General features: G+C 49.4%; 1 protein-coding gene across 1 annotated transcript in view; it reads left to right on the top strand.

The window, feature by feature from the left end:
* The window catches only part of INTS6 (integrator complex subunit 6), a 462,066-nt gene extending 441,034 nt beyond the window's left edge, over positions 1–21,032 (top strand). The window contains exon 18 of the mRNA XM_086935031.1: positions 20,469–21,032. Within this exon, the coding sequence (XP_086791157.1) occupies positions 20,469–20,562 (94 nt within the window). The 3' untranslated portion in view covers positions 20,563–21,032. The remainder of the gene's footprint in view (positions 1–20,468) is intronic.
* The last annotated feature ends 275 nt before the right edge of the window (positions 21,033–21,307 follow it).

Genomic DNA, 21,307 nt, shown 5'->3' with positions numbered 1-21,307 from the left:
TAAGGCTGGACTAGCCTTTTCTTCCATTAAGGTGCATCTGGTGGCGATATCCAGGTTCAGGGAGAGTTCCAACAAACCATCCTTATGTTCATCCTCTTTGATCAAACAATTCCTTAAGGGGCTATTCCGAGCTTTTCCACCAGTTCGTCGTCCTCCTCCTGAGTGGAATCTTAATATTGTTCTCTCTCAACTTCTAAAAAGGCCTTTTGAACCTATTCATAAGGCGGAGCTAAAGTTTCTAACTTGGAAAGTGGCTATCTTGCTGGCTCTCACTTCAGCTCGCAGAGTTAGTGAGATACAGGCCTTCACTATTGCACAGCCTTTCTTGCAATTCTCTAAAGACTTTGTTACGCTTAGAACAAACCCAAGATTAATTCCTAAAGTACCAACTCAATTCCACATCAATCAACCGGTCAAGCTCAAAACCTTTTTCCCAGATCCTAAAACTCCTGCGGAGAAGGTCTTACATTCTCTGGATGTGAAACGGTGCCTGCAGTTTTATCTTCAAAAAACAAATGACATCCGCAGATCTAATCAACTTTTTGTTGCTTATGGCCAAGCCACCTTGGGTCAAGCTGTCACGAAGGCAACCATAGCTAGGTGGTTGTCTTCTACGATTACTTTCTGTCTTGACGAGGCCAACAAACCTTTAACAAGAAAAGCCAAAGCACATTCCACTAGAACAATGTCAGCGTCAACGGCCCTTTTCGCTGGAGTGACGCTGGAAAACATTTGCCGAGCTGCTACTTGGAAAAGTGTGCACACTTTTACCAAACATTACTGTCTGCAGTTGGCGGTTCATAATGATACAGCAGTTGGGGATGCGTTGCTGCAGCATCTTCACTAAGGTTAGACTTTATATAGTCTTTTATTCTTCTTTTGACTGTTTAACCATATGTTTTCATTAGGAGGTTTTAGCATTTTCTAACGCTGTCCTATCTATGATGTATTTAAGAAGGTTTTGATGTATATGTTATGTTAACAAGTTTGTGCTCTATTACCTTCCTGGTTGTGTGGGGTATATATGGTTTATTTGTCTCCCACCTTCCTCTAACGACAGACATGTCACTGCTTGCTACTCTGATTCAGGCATGTGAATCTATGAAAGATACCCCAATACTGGATAAGAAAACAGGTTACTTACCTGTAACTACGGTTATCCAGTATTGGTATCTTTCATAGATTCACATGCACCCACCCTCCTCCCCAGCACGGCAGTTCTGTTTTATGGATACTCATTCTCACTTGTGCTGGGAAAATCTGAGGAGAACTGCCTGAGCTGGGAAGGTTCTAGTGGGTGAGGACAGCTGATTGGCTGAGGCTACTATTTCAGGTCTTTTTACATAATGATGTAGATAGGCTGCTAAGTTTTTAGGCCTAATTAGGCCTTTAGGCTTTTCCAGCCTACTACAGGAAATTTTCTAGACACTGCTTTTGTATATATTTATACCGTGGGACTCCCGCCTCGACGACGGGGAATGATTCAGGCATGTGAATCTATGAAAGATACCAATACTGGATAACCGTAGTTACAGGTAAGTAACTTGTTTTCATCCTCTTGCTACTTCTCAAAGTGGCATCGTTCTTGTGGGCTTGGTGAGTTGGGCAGATGTGACCCAGATGCCTCATGAAGTCATGCTACCAGTTTTGGCCCCGGTGCCTATTGCAAAGTCGAAAAAAATTCCAGACACCAGTCTCTCTGACCTTTCTTCAATGCTGATTTTAAATTCAAGGAAGATGCTGGCCAAGGAGTAGATATGGGAAGTAACACCTATCTGGCAAAGGATCAGGTCAAAGCTGGTTTCGATGATGAACCCTTTTGTGAACACCTGCTCGGGCCCAAACGTTATTTGGCGGGAAATGTTATTCAGATGCATTTACTTGGGAAGATAAGGACAAAGGCCAGAGAAAGGATTAGGATTGCGAGTTTTCAATTAAGAGATAACCAATAAAACTCCACAAAGGTCATATTTGCTTTGCAATATAAACCAGAAAACCGAGGGTTTGGCTGCCCTTTTACTGCTTTGGTGCAATTTGGTTTCAAACTCTTTAGGTGCATCCCCTACCTCTATTCTGTTTTCTGTGATCCATGTTCCCTCTCAGGCCATATGATCTTGAGACTATTTTCAAGGTCCTTGGGCCACCCAGGACTAGCTTAATTCCTGTTTTGGTAGCCTTGGTCGTCTAATGTGGCTGCTGCTCACTGGTCACTTCATGTTTTGTAGTAGCTAGCAGGTTCGCAACTGAGTTATGAGCAAGATATGTATGAAGCAAGAAAGAGTAAACGTACAACAGATTTTTACAGTTTTTGAAAGCATTGTAAAACTCACACAAAAACACTGGAATTCGCAACAAATAGAAACTGAAAAAAGGAGAGCCTAATTATGACTTAAAAGCTGATCACTGCTGACCTCTACTGCTGACCTCTACTTGGATTTGAAGCCCATGTCCAGGATACTTCACCAGATGTTGACATTTCCTACCTCCGTGGCCCTGGTTCAGAAGAGATTTCATCTTCTATAACAGTCATTTGGAAAGCAGCAAGCCTTCAAATTTACTTTACCGTTTGCAAGATAACAGCTGAACCCTTGCCCCCATTTAATCAGGCGTTCCTGCACCCTCTCTTGGATGCATGGAAGGAACCCTCTTTGGGCTCAGCCGTCCACAGGAAGATTACCACATGCCATAGACCCATTCAGCTTTTGTTACTCAGTCATTTTCAGAATCCCACTGTAGTTTTTGTGGCTCCTGAAATCGAAGAAAATGTGTAACTCTTGCTTCAAATCTTTGCCCACTGGCAGTTTGTCCTCCCGCATGGCTAATGCCAGATCCCTTTTAACTGATACATCCCTGCCTTATGAGAACTGACTAACCTTAAACATATCAACCCACCAGACTATATGAAATAGCCTTTCTCTTACTTTGAGATTGATGGCCTAGATGCCTCTAAGCCAATCGTAAAGTGTGCCCTAGATTATGCAGATGCTGTTGTTCAGTCTATAGACACAGCTGACGCACTGCATTAGCATGCGTCGGTGCAATCCACTGGATTTTCTAGAGCAGTCCACATTAAGCTCATGGACATGCCCTTTAATGGTGTGAGGCAGTTAGGAGAGCAGGCAGACTTCGCCTAGAACACTTCAAGAAAAGCAGGACTACTGTTCACATACTTGGCCTGGCCTCCCCTGCACGGCAGTCCCACCAACAGTATTGAAAGTTCCCTTAATTATTCAAGCGCTAGCTCAGCAAAGGCAGCCATCTCAGTGTGTTCAAACTCTGCCATAACAATAGGACTACTTTCAGTGCAGGGGTGGCTTGGGAGAATCTCACATACTGCAGCCACTGATTTAGTCCCCAACATCCTTTTGAGGCTTTCTCCCCCTAAACCCATTACCCCACTTCTTATGACATGTGGGATCGAGTGTCTCCCATTTTGCCACTCGTTGGAATTAATCCTAAATGGATCCAGCTGATCTGCCAGGGCCACTCTCTTCCTTTCCTATCCTCCCCTCCAGACCATCTCCCTTCTTTTGGAGTGTGCGCACTGCTGACTCACCTCGATGAAAGAGGCAGAAGTCCTTGCCTTCTTGAATGAAGGTACAAGAGCACAGGAGCCTGATAGCTAGCCTTGATTGCCTCCTCCTTAAACTTTGTGTAACAGGACAAATTGAAAATGCTGCCCCTGATTCGGGTCATGCTGACCTTGAAGTCTGGAGATCGGTTGGTGTTCATGGACCTCAAGGACGCCTACTTCCAATTCTCTATGCCCACTGGTGATACTTGAGGTTTGGACTGACAACTGCTTCATGTGTCTTTACGAAGGTGGGGGTGGCAGCAATCTGTAGTCCAAGTATTTCCATACTTGAATGACGGGCCGGTGAAAACCTATTCCCCAGCACTACTCCAGTGGACATATCCAGTGGATGCTGAGACCCCTCCAGGACTTCTGCTTTACCATCAAGTTCCAGAATGCCCACTTCAATCGTACGCAGAGTCTGACTTTATTCGAACCGTGCTTGGTACAACTGTTATGCAGGCCCTTTCTCCTCTTCAGAGAATCATGGCTATTCAGACGGTGATTTTGATGTGTCTGAATCAAACTCTGATCCCAGTCCTACTGTTCTTGCACTAGCTAGGCCTCATGCCCTTGTGCATAGTGTTGGTATGTCACACCAGGTGGCAGGTGATGGCCCTTCACTCGTGTCTTGAGGGGGCAGTGGCTGTCGCACCAAGTAAGTCTCTCGGATTAGGTGTGAATCTTCAGGTCAGTGAATCAGGATCTGCAATGCTGTATGGACTTCTTAAACCTTCTGATGGGTCTTCCCATTCAGCTCTTTGCAAACTCAGGCTACTGGGGTCACATATCCCTTCTCGCTGGGCTGGGGTGCCAATCTGGGAGACATGACGGCACAGGGCCCCATATCCATTTTAGACTAGATCCTACTTCTAAATGTGCTTGAGCTTTGGCAGGCCCATCTTTGCCTGCAGGCTTTTCTCCCTTCATTCTAGGTAAGCAACATCCAAATTATGTTGGACAACCACTACTGTCCACTAGGCCAACAAACAGAGGAGTGTCAGGTTGTGACCCCTATGTTCGACACCAATTCACCTGTGAACATGGGCATTGCAGTGAGGAATGTGGCCTGTGGAGCATTCTATCTTGCAGGCTCCCTGATTTTGAGGGAGGATGCCCTCAGTCATGTCTTGCTGTGGACCGTGAGCTGAAGATACATGCTGAGGTAACCGAGATGATCATCTCCACATTGGGAGGTGGTGGTGGGGGTTCGCTTTGTGGATCTCCTCTGCCACAATTCGAATCAGGAAGTGGTTGCCATTGGTTTGCTGTCGTTATCTTGCGCAAAATGTTCAATGAGTTATGCCTTCAGTTTCAGCTGGACTCAGGCCTGCCTGCCAATCCCACTTCTGTATAAAGTACTATGGAAAGTGTGGAAGGATCAGGTGCACCAGATTGATTGTTCTTGGCTGAAAGAGAAGGATTGGATATACTAATCTATTGCCACTCGGCATTCAGCCTCCTCATCCCCTCCTGCATAGATTGCATCCGCTCTTTTAGTAGGGTGGTCAGGTCATCCACGCCAAAATAATACGGCTCCACGCGTGAAGAGGGTGTCAATACAACAAAATACACACCACTACTGACTAGCATTGTTACCCTTTTGGTGTGAAGGTATGGAAAGCTGTCCCTGTTTTAGGAGCATTGAGTGGCCTCCCGACACTTATGGTTTACCTCGCTGCAGCATAACTATTTATGTATGGCCTTGTTTAAGGGCTTTTAAAAAATGTATTTTTTTTAACAATTGTGCCAGAAATTTCCAAACTTTCAACCTTCATAGAATATGGTGTAGTTAGGCTTAAGGTTAATTTTGGAAGACAATCTAGTAATCCTAAAGGGTTTCTTTAGTTCTGTTAAGAATATCGCTGTTTTGGTGCACATTGACATTTCTGCAGTGGTTTACATCAAAATAGGGAGCAATTATTTCTCCTCGGAGGTGTGAACAGAAATATGAAATCTGAAAGAGACAGGTTAGTGATAGATTCCTTATCTTAGAATATCCCTAGGCGTCAGACTGGATCCGGAAAGTTTTGCTTAGCAGTACCCCTGTGCTTCAGTAGGTGGCGTCCTGCGGCTCCGCGTCAGTCACTGGCATCGTAAGCGCCGAGATGAAGTCACGGAGAGTACTTAATCGCCACCCATGCTTGCTGACGTCAGTTCTTTCTTTTTCCGCGCCAGCAACCGCAGATCCGGATTAAGCAAGTAACTTGGTCTATTTTTGCCTACTGTTTTGAAACTTTTGTCCTTTTGTCCTTTCCCCCCCCCCCCCCTTTTTTTCTCTTGGTGCACTTAGGGATGCCTGGCTTTAAGTCCTGAGGGGCCTGCTGCAGTAATATGCCGGTGGCGGACCCCCACAATGTTTGCCTCTCCTGTCTGGAGACTGATCACGACTCCCGGGACTGTCGAGCCATAGCCTCGAAGGCCTTGAGGGAGCGGCGCCGGAAATTGCTGGAGGCCCGGGATTCATCCCGCCGCCGCTCCTAGTATAGGGGCTGTTCCCGGGACTACTCGCGGGACCGGAGCCATCGCTCCTCTGGCTCCAAGTCTTCGCCTTCGGATTCTGGTAAGCGACGACATAAAAAGAAGTCAAAGAAGCATGTTCGCTCTCTGACGTCGCTCCTCTGAGGCGGACGAGGGGGACAGGGGCTCCACCCCTGCGGCTCCTCTGGAGCCTGGGAGACCCACGGTCTACCCGCCCTACCCGGGTCCGTCTGCGACTCACGAACAGGTACAAGAGTTTCTTGCTACCATGGACCGCCTGTTAAGCCTCGGGTCCCGCCTGCACGCCTTCGGGCCCAGCGGTCCCGTGTCCAGATCCTGTTGGCCCGGCAGCATCGCCAGCGGCGCCGTTTCCTGCACCGCTTGTTCCTTTCCTGGCTCCGGAGGCGGAGGAGGACTGGGAAGGATCCGAGCACCCTCTTGCCCGGCAGTGTGACTCCGAGCTGAATTTGGTGGACGATCTGGACGACGCAGGCGATCTCGATGTCTCTTCTGACCTGGAGTTTGCCTCTCCCCCGCCTACGATGGAGGAGGGCGCTTCCTACACGATGGTGCTCCGTTGGGCGGCTGAGGCCCTCGACCTCCCCACGGTGGCCCTCAAAACCAACTTCCTCACAGAGGTGCTCCTGATGGCGTCTACTTCGTTGGAGCCATTGCTTCCCTTCAATGATGCCCTTACCGAAGTCCTCTTGGGCACTTGGTAGCTGCCGGCCACGGGAGCCCCGGTGAATAAAAACTTCACCAAATGCCCCCGCCCGGCACCAGGCAACCCGGCTTTTCTGACCACCCATCCAACGACGTCGCAGAGTGCCTTTCCTTCGGCTCTGCCGGACAAGGACTCTAAGAAACTGGAACAGTTTGGTAAGCGGTGGCTCTCTTCGGCCAGCCTTGGGATGCGGTCGGTGAACACCACCTGCTTGTTGGGCTGCTATTCTCACGCAGTGTGGGATTCCGTTGCTCAAGTGTTGCCTCAGTGCCCTGAGGAGATCCAGGCTGTCCTTTCTCAGGCAGTTGCTGAAGGTAAGGATGCGGCTAAGTTCGACCTTCGGTGGGGTTTGGACACCGCAGACTCGTTGAGCAGGGCGTTTTCTACAATGGTGGCGTCGCGACATCACACCTGGTTGCGTTCGACTGGGTTCTCGCCCAATGTCCAAGAGCTCGCTCATGGATATGCCATTTGATGGAACCCGCCTGTTTGGCGATAAGGCTGACAGTGCGTTGGAACGCTTTAAGGGCTCGTGGGCCACGGCCAAGTCCTTGGGTCTTTCTGCGAAGAACCCTGCCACTCCTGGGTTTCGTTCCTTTCGTGGCCAGGGCAGAGGCACCCAGGTGCGTTCATTCAACAAGCCTGTGCAGAACCAGCCTCAGCGCGGCCATGGTCGCGGCTTCCGCAAGGGTGTGCCTTGGAGTCAGCGTGTGGGTCAGCCCACCTCCACCCCTGCTGTGCCTACCTCCAAGCCTCCCTAGTCCAAGCTTCGTGGAGCACTCCACACCAGTGGGTGGCAGGATCCGCCATATCCTCCCCCACTGGCGCGATATCACGTCGGACAAATGGGTCCTGCAGTTAATCTGCAAAGGTTACTCCCTTCCCTTTCAGTCTTCCCCTCCAGCCATACCACCCCAGTGCCACCGCATCTCGTGGGGATCCTTTGGTTCCTCTCCAACAGGAAGTTACGGCCCTCTTGGCCAAGGGGGCCATCGATTACGTTCCTGGGCAGTAAGTAGGGAGTGTTTGGTATTCGCACTACTTTCTGGTCCCCAAGAAGGACAGGGAGGGGGAGGGGGGTGGTGGTCTTGGACTTCAAACGCTTCCTCCGGATAGGAGTTCAAAATGCTGACTCTAGTTCAGGTCCTGGCTGCCCTAGACCCTGGAGACTGGATGGTACTGTTGAACTTGCAGGACGCTTATTTTCACATCCCCGTCCTGCCGGCCCACCGGTGTCACCTGCGGTTCATGGTGGGCCAGGAGCATTTTCAGTTTGCCGTGCTCCCCTCTGGCCTTACTAGTGCCCCTCGAATGTTCATGAAAGTGATGGCGGTGGTCGCAGCTCATCTACGCAGGTCTGGGGTGTTAGTCTTCCCCTGCCTCGATGACTGGTTGTTAATGGCGGGCTCGCCCCATACAGTAGTCAGCCACCTTCAGACTACGGCCGACCTGCATCTGCAGGGGTTTTCCATCAATGTGCCGAAGTTGCGCCTGAGTCCCTCTCAGAAGCTCCCCTTCATCAGAGCGGTTCTGGATTCGACGCTGTTTCGGGTCTAACCTCCTGAGCAGGGAGTCCGGGAAATTCAGGCTTTGATCCGATCTTTCGGCATCTATCTCTGGTTTCAGGCAGGATGACCCTCTGGCTCCTGGGCCTCTTGGCCTCCTGCATCCTGCTGGTGCAACATGCCAGATGGCATATGCGGGCTCTGTAGTGGGACCTGAAGTTCCAGTGGACACAGCATCAGGGCAACCTGTCCGATCATGTCCAGATCTTGTAGGGCACTGCTCAACAGTTGCAGTGGTGGCTCACGAATCGCGATTGGGTCCATGGCAGATTCCTCTCCCTTCCCCAACTGGAGCACACAGTGGTGATGGATGCGTCCCTCCTGGGATGGGGCGGCCACTTGGGAGAGGCGGAGATTAGAGGCCTTGGGTCTCCGGCGGAGTTCCGGCTCCATATCAACCTTTTGGAGCTGCGGGTGATCCGACTTGCACTGAAGTCATTCCTTCCCTCTGTCCGGAGAAGTGTAGGGCAGGTGGACAACACCACTGCCATGTGGTATTGCAACAAACAGGGCGGGGTGGGGTTGGGTCGTGGACCCTATGTCAGGAGGTTCTGCGCCTCTGGACATGGCTGGAACATCAAGGCATTACCTTTGTGTTTCAACACCTGGGAGGTTCTCTGAACGCCAGAGCGGACGAACTCAGCCGCAGGTGCTTGATGGATCATGAATACGGAGAATTCCTCTCATACCAGAATCGGGAACTTTGTTAAACCGCGTACCGTATTCTGGTAAGAGAGGAATTCTCCCTCACGCTCCCTGTAATTGCTATTCTAACTGGCGGTCCTGCTCTAAAATTCACTCTTACCCCTTCCCTTATCAGGGCTACGTTTCCGGCCATCTTCTCAAACTCGGCTCCTCGAGTATGCCAGGGTTAACCCACCCTAGGTAAACCCCAGCCCACTGCACTTTTGATGCACTGCGCCGGCATGACACAGTTAATTGCGCCCGTGACAATCCTTCCTCACTTCCCCACATCTGCGCCTCCCGGTTTTAGACTGTATCTTTCACTTAGAGCGTCCATCTCATCTAAATGCTCCCGTAAAACTCCTTTACTACCCCACATCGGCGCCTAACGGTATAGACTGTATCTTTCACTCAGAGCGTCCATCTCATAATTATTAGCACTTTTGTACGGGTTCGTCACGTAACTCGAGAAGCCTTTAGATCCGTTTTAGACCACTCCTTGTTAAGTTCAAGTACCACTACACGGTTTCTTCACATAATTCACGCGGATTTCTGATCCGTTCAATTCCACGCACTATCCTCTTCAGGTACCTCGTTTTAAATTACCTAGATGCTACTTCATCCCCCGGGGCAACACATACTTGTGCCAATATTGCCCTTTTCTGTATTAGTTCGAGTCCGTCGTCCTCTGTCCTGAGGTATCATAATTATACTTCACCTATTCGTGTACAATTTTATCACTCACCTAACACTGGTCACTGTCCTTAACACCCTGCGCCGTAGCATGATTTTTACTGTAAATGTCTGTCTCTTACCAGCTTTATTTTCCTTTTTCCCCCTTTAGGCAATAGAGGCTAATGATTATTAGGCTTTACCTTAATTGTCCTGATGATGATCCCCATGATTACCTAGTGGGACCGAAACGTCGTCGACCTCTTAGTGCACCCTATACAGAACATATATTTGTACCATGTATATGTAAAGGTGCCGGTTAAATTTTCTGTCGTATTTTTATTCACAGAAATCCTCAGTTCTTGCCTAGTAGCCCTGTTTTGTGTTTTCCTTAACTGTAATTATATGTATGCGTTTGGGTACAGGCTTGTGCCCCACTACGGTGAATTGTTGAAGGAATTCTTTCTTTTTCATTCTTTATTGAGTAAAGACTTTGACCTCTGTCCGGCTGGGCATGTCGAAACCAATATAGATAGATTCTGTCTATATTTATTGTCTCTACCATAATTGCATGGGACCACTGTTTGAAATAATGATGGATCACGAATGGCGTCTGAACTCGGACGTGGCGGAAGGTCTCTCAGCAGTGGGGAGATCCTTGGTTAGATCAATTCGCCACCGAAGAGAGTGCGCAATGTCATCAGTTCTGCGCGTTAGAATTTCCAAAGCGACGCTTTTTGACACGAGTGGAGTTGCGATCTGTTGTACGCCTTTCCGCCTATACCACTTCTGTCCAGAGTGCTGAAGAATATTCAGTGTGACCGGAACCTTCAGCGTGACCGGAACCAAGTCATTCTTGTGGCTCTGGATTGGACACAAAGATACTGGTATCCCGAGCTACTCAGCATGGCGATCGATCCCCCGATCTGACTGCCTCTTGGGGAGGATCTTCTGTCACAGCAGCAGGTAAAGGTCCTCCACCCGACCCTGTCCAGCTTCCACCTCCGTGCGTGGAGATTAAGCGGTCTGTGATGTGATTTTGGCAGCCAGGCGTTCGTCCACTAAAACGGTGTTCGAGGCATGTGGGCTGCTGAATTCATATCTGTGCATAGATCGCCGCCTAGTGTTGGGTCCGGATGATTGCACATTGTTGTCCTGGAAATGTCTTCGAAGTATCACGAGATAGGTAGCTCCTCCCCTGGACTACAGTGCGCATGGGCATCGCCTCCATCCCCAGATTGTTTTTTTCCGCCATTGGGTTCGGATGTGTTTCGGTTCCCTCTGTCGGAATCGATAGTTGATTAACTTTTCTAACTCGAGACCAAAAGGTCTTTAGGCTTGGCGTCGGTATCGTTTTCGTTCGGGTTTTGTCTGTTTCTCAGCTCCGAACTCTTGCTACCCATCCGCGTGCTCTCGGCCCGGACGGGCCTACTCGACGCTCCAGACATGGAACGAACTCCGTTCAAAAGGTGCCCGGTGTGCACCTCCAAGTATTCACACCTCGATGTGCACCCTGTGTGCAACAAATGTTTGTCACCGGACCATGATGAGGCCAGGTGTATGGCCTGCTCGAAGTTCCGGTGTAAGAAGACTCTCAAGATTCGTCGGGCCGCTAGACTCCAGGCCCAGTTATCGGCGCCCCCGCCGGACAACATCTTCGAGGAATTTGTTGAAGACGACGATGTCCTACAGGTTTCGGACTCTAGCCCTGCGTCCGAGGGGGATGCCTACGACGCGGGAGACGAGGAGTTTGACGAAGCCGGCGACGAGATAGGGGATGACGATGGGGCCATTGCCACCGTGGGGGATAGCTCGGAGGAAGAGCATCCCCAAACTGACTCAGGGGTCAACCCCCTTCATGCGGCCCAGGTCGAGGGATCGCCTTCGGGCCTTACCCAAGACCTCGTTACTCGTCCAGCAGCCCCGCCTCCGGGCCCGGCCACGGACATTTCTGATGCGCCACTCCCGTTAACGAAAACGAAAGTGAAGCCATCGGGATCCACACCTCCGGTTTCAAAACCGAAAGTGAAAGCTGCACTGGTGGGACAGAAGGCTCTGGAGGCGTCGATGTCTAAAGAATTCAAAATGGCCGACTTGAAGAGCCGCGCCAAGATGGCCGACCCGAGGACCTCGGGGTCGACGCCAAAGGCGAAGTCGACCGACGCGGCCGCGTCGGCGCCGAAGATGGTCGAGGTCGATGACCCAAAGAAAGCTTCGAAGAAGCGTCAAGGCGATTCCAGAGCTCTGGCTACGCCGGCTCCGGCCGTCGGGGCCAAGGATGGTGATGTCGGCTCCGAAGACGGTGCCTCTCGCCGACCCGACTCCCGAAACGGGGAAGTCGCTCGAGCCGGTCAAGCCCTCTCCAGCCTTAACGAAGAAGGTCGCGGAATCCCTGCAACGGATTCGGAAGGACGCTGTGGTTCCCGAACCAGAGGATGTGGTGTCGAAGCCCACACTGAAGCCGACAAAGGCGCAAACGCCTATCCGCTTCACCCTGCCGCCGAAGTCAACGCCAAAGGCTTTCGCTCCGAGGCATGGGGCAGGTGTGCCCTCGAAGGAGGTGTCGACGCCCAAAGCGTCATTGGTGGTGTCGAAGCCTCGGCTCCAGCCACTTGCAGAGGAAGAGCGTCGAGAGGTCATCATCGACGCCAATACCGGAAAACTGTCCCTCCTCAAAAGGAAAATCACCACGGAGCCGGTGTTGGAACATTTTCGTATTCCTCTCAAAAACAAGGACTCTGCGGGTACTTCGGCCCCTATAGCGCCGGCGTCTCCACAAGACCTAGAACGTTCACCAACGTGTTCCAACGCGGGGGATGGTGACGAAGAGGAGGTCGAGTACAACTATCCGGCGTACTCGGATCCGGAGGAGGAACATGAACCTTGGTCTGCCGGAGGCGACCCAGAGGACCCGCAGTCGGGTCAGGAACCGCAGCTCTTTGCGGCAAAAACCTCACCGACGGAGGACTCTGCAGCCTTCAACGCTTTGATCGAGAGAGCTGCAGCTAACCATGATGTCGAGCTACATTCAGATCCTGTGGATGTGGATTTTTTGTTTGACACTTTCTCAGTGGCTGAAAAGTCAGTCAAGACATTGCCAATGCTCAAGGGAGTGCTAAAGCACGCGCCGGAGGTCTTCAAGGAGCCCACTCGGGCACGCGTCATCAATCCACGCATTGACAAAAAATATAAGGCAGCGCCCTCGGATCCAACATACATCAAGGGACACTTGCCACTGGACTCTTTGGTTGTATCCAACGCACGCAAGAGGGCGAATTCACAGACCACTGGTGACGCTCCTCCCCCAGACAGTCAAAAATATTTGAGGCCTCAGGGAAACGGATTGCTGCACAGGCAGCTAATATTTGGCGCATCTCAAACACGCAGGCCCTACTTGCACGCTACGATAGGGCTCATTACGACACCCTAGAAACACTGCTGCAGCACTTGCCTGACCAGTACAAGGAGGCAGGGGAAATGTTAATTCAGGAGGGAAAGCTCATCACAAACGCTTCCATCAAATGTGCGCTGGATGTGGCTGATACAGCCTCCAGGGCGATCAACACTAGTGTGTTGCTAAGAAGACATGCATGGCTTAGGATATCAGGTTTTAAACCGGATATACAGACAACCATCCTGAACCAAACAGTTAATCCTGACCACTTGTTTGGCCCCGAGGTGGATGCGACGCTTGAAAAAATAAAGAAAGACACAGACACTGCTAAGTCTATGGGGGCCCTCCAGTCTCAGCAGTTTCGGGGTGGTTCCTTTCGCCGCTCCAATACCAGAGGCACCTCAAGGGGTCAGGCATCGCAATCCACACAGTACTATAAGAGCAATACCCAAACCTCATACACCAACAAGGGTAGAGGTGGCTACAGAGGCAACAACATCAAGGGCAGGGGACGTGGAAACAACAGCTCCAGGTCCACCACCGCCAACAAGCAGTGACGTCTTGTCACTGCCCCCCGACCACACAACACCGGTCGGGGGGAGACTCCAGCAGTTCCTGCCCGCGTGGAAATCCATCTCCACGGACAGGTGGGTCAAATCTCTTATCCAGTACGGTTACTGTCTGGAACTTACTTCCACTCCACCAAACATACCTCCAAGAAACCGTCCTATGTCCGGCGAGCACTTGCACTTGTTGCAGCAGGAAGTTCAAGTCATGCTGCAAAAAGGGGCAATAGAGCTCGTTACACTACAGGAAAGGGGAACAGGAGTTTACTCTCTGTACTTTCTAATCCCCAAGAAGGACGGATCCCTCAGGCCCATCCTGGACCTCAGGCCCCTCAACTGGTATATTCTCTCGGAGCACTTCCATATGCTCGCGTTGCAGCAGGTACTCCCTCTGCTTCAACAGGGGGACTTCCTGGCTACGTTGGATCTAAAGGATGCATACTTTCATATCCCCCTGCATCCTTCCCACAGGAAGTATCTCAGATTCACGATTCAAGACCAGCACTACCAGTTCAGGGTTCTGCCGTTCGGGGTCACCACAGCGCCAAGAGTCTTTACAAAGTGCCTGGCGACTGTGGCGGCGCATCTACGACGCCAGAACGTCCACGTCTATCCCTATCTGGACGACTAGCTCATTCAGGCAAAAACAGAACAGCAGTGCGCCGACCACGTGTCCCGCACCATTCATCTCCTGCACGATCTGGGATTCTCTCTGAATTACCCAAAATCCCATCTCCAACCCGCCCATATACGGCAGTATCTGGGCGCGACAATAGACACTCTGGCAGCCACTGCGCAGCCAAATTCAGTGAGAATCGCCAGTATCCAGACGCTGATCCAACGATTCAGACCTCAACACTCGCTTCCAGCGAAGGTGTTCATGCAGTTGATAGGCATGATGGCCTCCTGCATCTCCATCGTCCCGCACGCGAGATTACATATGCGTCCGCTTCAGGAGTGCCTAGCACGTCAGTGGAGTCAGGCTCATGGGCAACTGACAGACCTAGTGTTGGTGAGCGGTCGGGCATACAACTCTCTGCATTGGTGGAATCCACAAAACCTTTGCAAGTGCCGACCGTTCCAGGAGCCTGTGCCACAGATCATCCCGACGACTGACGCTTCTCTCCAGGGATGGGGAGCGCATGTACTCCACTACACAGTGCAGGGACTATGGACACTACAGCAAAGGAAGATGCACATCAATGTTTTGGAATTGATGGCAATCTTCATGGCCTTGAAGGCATTCAAAGTACATCTGTGCAACAAGGTCGTGTTGATCCGGACGGACAACATGACGGCCATGTACTACATTCAGAAACAGGGGGGCACACACTCTCCGCAGCTGTCTCATCTGGCTCAGAGCATGTGGAAGTGGGCCATTCAGAGGAACATCTTCCTCATGGCAGAGCATCTCCCAGGCAAGGACAACCAGATGGCGGACCTGCTCAGCAGGCACAGCCATCAAATGCACGAGTGGGAGATACATCCATCAGTACTCCACCCGTACTTCCAAAAGTGGGGTCATCCAGAGATAGACCTGTTCGCCACAAAGGAGAACGCAAAATGCCAAAGCTTCGCCGCCAGGTTCCCACACCCGCAATCGCAGGGCAATGCGATGTGGATGAACTGGTCAGGCAGATTTGCGTACGCTTTTCCCCCAGCACCTCTGATACCGCTGGTGGCACGCAAACTCAGGCAGCACTCAATGACTCTCATCCTGGTTGCTCCAACGTGGGCTCGCCAACCATGGTACACCACGTTTCTGGAACTCTCCGTGGTACCGCATCAAAGGCTTCATCTCACTCCCAGCCTTCTGACGCAGAGCCATGGCGACATTCAGCACACAGATCCGCAACAGCTCAACCTGGCGATCTGGCTCCTGAAGTCCTAGAGTTTGGCTACCTCAATCTTCCCCCCGATTGCATGGACATCATTCGGGAGGCAAGGAAGCCCACTACTAGAGCTTGTTATGCGGCTAAATGGAAGCGGTTTGTCGTTTACTGTGTAAACCACGATATTGACCCGCTAGATGCTTCCATTCAGAACATCATTTGCTACCTGTTCCACCTGTACCAATGTAACTTGGCGTATTCTTCCATACGCATTCACTTGTCTGCAATGGCAGCATACCTCCAGAATAGGCAACACCTATCACTTTTTAAGGTCCCTGCTATTAAGGCTTTTCTGGAAGGACTCAAAAGGGTCATTCCACCACGGACACCACCAGCTCCGGAATGGAACCTCAATGTGGTTCTTACTAGGCTGATGGGTCCTCCCTTTGAGCCACTGCACTCTTGTGAGCTTCAGTTTCTGACTTGGAAGGTCGCTTTCCTAGTAGCAATTACATCGCTACGGAGGGTTAGCGAATTGCAGGCGCTCACCATCCAAGAACCTTTCTTCCAAGTACACGCTAACAGGGTGGTGCTCCGCACTAACCCCAAATTCTTACCCAAGGTTGTATCTCAATTCCATATGAACCAGACAATTGAGTTGCCAGTGTTCTTTCAAAACCCAGAGTCGCTGGCGGAGCGGATGCTCCACACCCTTGACGTTAAAAGAGCCTTAATGTACTACATTGACAGGACCAAAGATTTTCGTAAGACCAAGCAACTTTTCGTTGCATTTGCCTAACACCACAAGGGAAACGCTATCTCCAAAGCTGGGATCGCTAGGTGGATTGTAAAATGCATTCAGATCTGTTACGCTAAGGCTAAGCGCACACTCACAATTCCACCAAGAGCCCACTCCACCAGAAAGTTGGGGGCCTCTATGGCTTTCTTAGGTAATATTCCCTTAGAAGATATTTGTAGAGCAGCCACATGGTCTACCACACATACTTTCACTAAACATTACTGTGTAGACGTGCACTCCAAACAGCAGGCAGCTGTTGGTCAGGCTGTTCTCAAGACACTTTTTCAGACTGCTGCAGCTGGCACGGGCGGCCGCCAATAATGGGAGGACTGCTAAGTATTCTATGCACAGATATGAATTCAGCAGCCCACATGCCTCGAACTGCAAATGCTACTTACCAGTATGCATCTGTTCTAGGCATGTAGGGCTGCTGACATTCATATCGCCCACCCTCCTCCCTGGCGCCTGTAGCAGCTGCAGTCTTCATACATATATATATTTATATATATCTGCTCGTAGCATAGGCATCACTCACATACTTCACTCCATCTCTGCCAATGGCTAAAAACAATCTGGGGATGGAGGCGATGCCCATGCGCACTGTAGTCCAGGGGAGGAGCCACCTATCTCGTGATACTTCGAAGACTCTTCCAGGACAACAATGTGCAATCATCCGGACCCAACACTAGGCGGCGATCTATGCACAGATATGAATGTCAGCAGCCCTACATGCCAAGAACAGATACATACTGGTAAGTAACATTTGCAATACGCCTGTAGGTGGAAAAAATGTGTGGCATGGTGCACAGCGAAGGCTGTTGATCCCCTTTCTGCCCCTCTTTCAGAAGTCCTTCTGTTCCTTTTTTCCTTTCCCCAGCAGGGGTCTGCTCCGGGCACGGCAAAGGTTATATTTCTGCCATCTCCGCCTTTCTTCGGCTTCCTGATCAGCCTTCTCTTTTTATGTCCCCGGTTGTCAACCGTTTCCTGAAAGGCATTACACGTCTGTGCCGTCCGGTTCCGTTTATAATGCCCCAGTGGGACTTGAATCTTGTATTGACTTAATTGATATGCGCTCCCTTTGAGCCGCTTCACAACTGTCCTTTACGTCTTCTCACCTTAAAAGCTGCTTTCTTGGTTGCTATCACATCTGCCAGAAGAGTGAGTGAGCTCCAGGCTCTTTCTTCCAAACCTCCTTTCCTTTCTGTTCATCCGGAAATGATGGTTCTCGGAAGCCGCCTTCTTTCCTGACAAAGGTTGTCACGCCCTTCCACATCGGGTAGACCATCACTTTGCCCACCTTCTTTCCGCTTCCGCATCCTTCAAAAGAGGGAGAGGCTTCACCATCTGGACCCAAAACGTGTGCTCTCGTTCTATCTGATGCAAAAATAACAGTTGATGGACAGAATGTTAAACAATGTCATACATTCACCCCAGTATAGAGATCTGGGCTTAAATCCATCGTTTTTTTGCACTCCACACCACCCCAGTTCAGACATGGCCATATGCAAATCAGTCTTGACCCTGTGCCTCATGGGAACAGTCCAGCCCGAACTGCCAAGCCATGTCTTTCCTGGACCGGAATCAAGCATCCAAGAACCGGTTTCTGGCTATCAGCCGTCTTCAGCCAGGCTTGCTTGAATCCCTGTTCCCATGAGGCACAGGGTTAAGGCTCATTTGCATATGGCCATGTCTGAACTGGGGTGGTGCGGAGTGCAAAAAAACGATGGATTTAGGCCCAGATCTCTGTACTGGGGTGAATGTATGACATTGTTATGCATTCTGTCCATCAACTGTTGGTTTTGCATTTGTCACCCCGAGTGGGATGGGTATGCTCAGACATGAGTCCCATGCTCTCCACACCACTGGAGTCGAGCTATCCTGGCTGAAGACGGCTGATAGCCAGAAACTGGACCTAGGATGCTTGATTCCGATCCAGGAAAGACATGGCTTGGCAGTTCGGGCTGGACTGTTCCCATGAGGCACAGGGTCAAGCCTGATTTGCATATGGCCATGTCTGAACTGGGTGGTGTGGAGTGCAAAGAAACAATGGATGTAGGCCCAGATCGCTGTACTGGGGTGAATGTATGACATTGTTCTGCATTCTGTCCATCAACTGCTTGTTTTGCACTCGTTCTATCTGAAGCGCACACAGCAGTTCCGGGTGGATGACCAGCTCTTTATTGGCTACCTTGGTGCCAAAAAAGGTCGGGCCGTGCACAAACGGACCATCTCTCGTTGGGTCGTTCTGTGTATCAAGGCCTGTTACTCGTTGGTTAAGAAGGAGCCTCCTGTGGGGCTGCGTGCCCATTCCACCAGGGCAACAGCAGCCACTACTGCCTTGGGACGCGGCGTTCCCTTGCAGGACATTTGTCAGGCAACTACGTAGGCTTTGCTGCACACGTTTACCAAGCATTACTGCCTTGACAGTCCAGTCTGGAGGGACGGTTTCTTTGGCTGTTCTGTGCTCAGTGACTTTCTGGTGTAATCTTGTTCGCAGACCCACCACCGGGGTTATTGCTGGAGTATCTATTCTAAGGTAAGGAATCTATCACTAACGTGTCTCTTTCAGATGCACAAGTTACTACTTGTGTAACAATATATCTGTAAGAGACATTAGTTACAGATAGATTCCTTACCGCCCCACCCATCCTCCCCGTTCTGCAAACTGATTACTAGTGTTAAGGTCGTTCCTTTTAGGGCCCTAATTTTATGCACAAATGGTCAGTATCTACAGTTCCCACTTCACTCCAGACTCATGGAATGTCACTACCTGCACGGCCAGAGACAAGAGAATTTTCACCACAAAGTGTTAATGAAAAACTGACATTCTAGGTGCACACCATGTCTTGCCTGTCCAAAAGGTTCCCCTGCCCTGACCCAAACGCCACAATCCACTTTAATTTTTCTCTGCGGTCCATTTTCACGTAGAGCGGTATGGGTATCTGGAGGAAGGGCTTCAGCACGTTAAGGAGCAGATGTGTCCCTACAGTTAGCAATATGAACTTGCTCTAATACCCCAAACTATTTTCTGAGGAATCTGGAAGCCGCTGTAACAGACTGCAAAAGACATCAAAAAACGACAACAAATGTCGCCTCAATTCTTCTCAGCATTTCCCACGCCAATCAAGGATGCATAATGAAGATGCAGACATTCGATCTGGGGGCAAATAGGCACACAGGTCTGCAGAAAATCAAAACTGAGTGGACCAAGGAAACGGACTGATATGGCCAAATGCGCAAGTTACTACTTGTGTAAATATAGATCTGTAAGACACATTAGTTAGTAATAGATTCCTTACCTTAGAATATCCCCAGGCGTCAGGCTGCATCCGGAAAGTTTTGCTTAGCAATACCCCAGCGCCTCAGTAGGTGGCGTCCTGCGGCTCTGCATCCGTCACTGGCGTCGTAAGCGCTGAGATGACGTCACGGAGAGTACTTAGGCATCACCCATGCGTGCTGACGTCAGTTCTGTACACAACTTTCCGCACCAGGAACGCAGAGCCATGCAAGGACATATGTGCTCATGAGGCACTATTAAGAAGTTTATGTGCTCTTTGCTTGTTAATATCCCCTGTGCCCTCCATTATTGATCTAATTCTGTCTATTGAGACTGTTCCCAGTTTGTTTTAAGTGGTGGCGACCCTCTACTTCCATAAACACCAACTAATAAGCTCTGGGCAAATTTGGATTCTGACATCTGCTTGTGTCCTCTTTTACTTGTGAAATCACACGTCGTCAAAAGGAGCCAAATGGTAGGGATCTAGTCTCTTAGCTCTCCTTTTATCTGGTTCTTGTTTTGCCCACTGACATTAGACAGCAACGTAACCTGGATTTTAGTGGTAATGCCACTGTCCCGCCCTTTCCTACATGACGGTGTTAAGGTGATGCATCTATTCTGCTGCATTTAAAAATAGTGAAAATATTCTTGTCACATAAATTGAATAATGAAATATAGCTGTAGATTTGCGTGCCATAAAACTAGTACTCATACTAACTATCCATTAAATTATGACTTGTATCTTGATGTAGAGTATTTTCTACCAATTTGTCAATTGTTTAGTTTCCCTTTTACATGGTATTATCTAGAAAAAGTTCATTCTGTAGAAAATCACTTGTCACATTAGCTTATGTATCTGATCTGAAACTTTTAAGCTTACTTTGTTTTCTTTTCATTTAGATTTAAAAAACGAGTGCTTATAGAACAGTTGGAAGGGTTTTTGGAAGAAATTCATCGGCAGCCCAACCAGGTCAACCACATTAACAGCATCTAGAAGAGCCACTGAAAGGACCACGTTAGCCCACTACTGTAATTGTTGTGCACATTGTACAGGGACTGTTGTGCTGCTCTAAAATTAAGAACTCTACCAAGAAAGAAAAAAATAGAAAATGTAGTATGGCAAGAGGTATAAATAATATTCTTCCTTTTTGATAATGTATAAAGTATAACTATAAAGCTATTTAACAACTAAGTGAAAGTTTTAGAACATGTTTCTTGTCATTGACTGAGTTTGTCAGTTTCCCTCAGGTTCTATTTTCTTAACCAGACCTTTAATGTTCACCTATATTCAGGTTGAACTTTGCCAAAAAGTGATTTACAGTAAAGCACAATGGCAATGTTTTGTATATAGTTATTTTTGAAAATGTTGTAAGTTGTACAGATGTATTTTGAAAAAATATTTAAACAGAGGCACTTTTGTTATTCCATCAATAAAAATCTCTATTTTATATTTTTCTGCAGTAATCCTTATTCATTGACTATTTTGTTTACTTTTCTTATGAAATCGGCCGATCTGGAAAATATTTATCCTGCCAACTAAATGTTTTATGGTATATAGGACAAAATAGACGTTGCCTTTCAGCTGCCACTGAACCTCAGTCAAGGAAATCTACCAGTGTCCTGCTGTTTCTCTGTAGGAGTTGGTTATAACTATTCCATCGGCGAACTAAGTGATCAAATATATGCTATATGGAATAACAATAGGTTGATATTGGCATCTTTATTTGTTGGGGTTACAA

This window comes from Lissotriton vulgaris, chromosome 8, assembly GCF_964263255.1.
Source record: "Lissotriton vulgaris chromosome 8, aLisVul1.2, whole genome shotgun sequence".
Taxonomy (NCBI): Eukaryota; Metazoa; Chordata; class Amphibia; order Caudata; family Salamandridae; genus Lissotriton; species Lissotriton vulgaris.
This window is presented reverse-complemented; position numbering and strand designations above follow the sequence as displayed.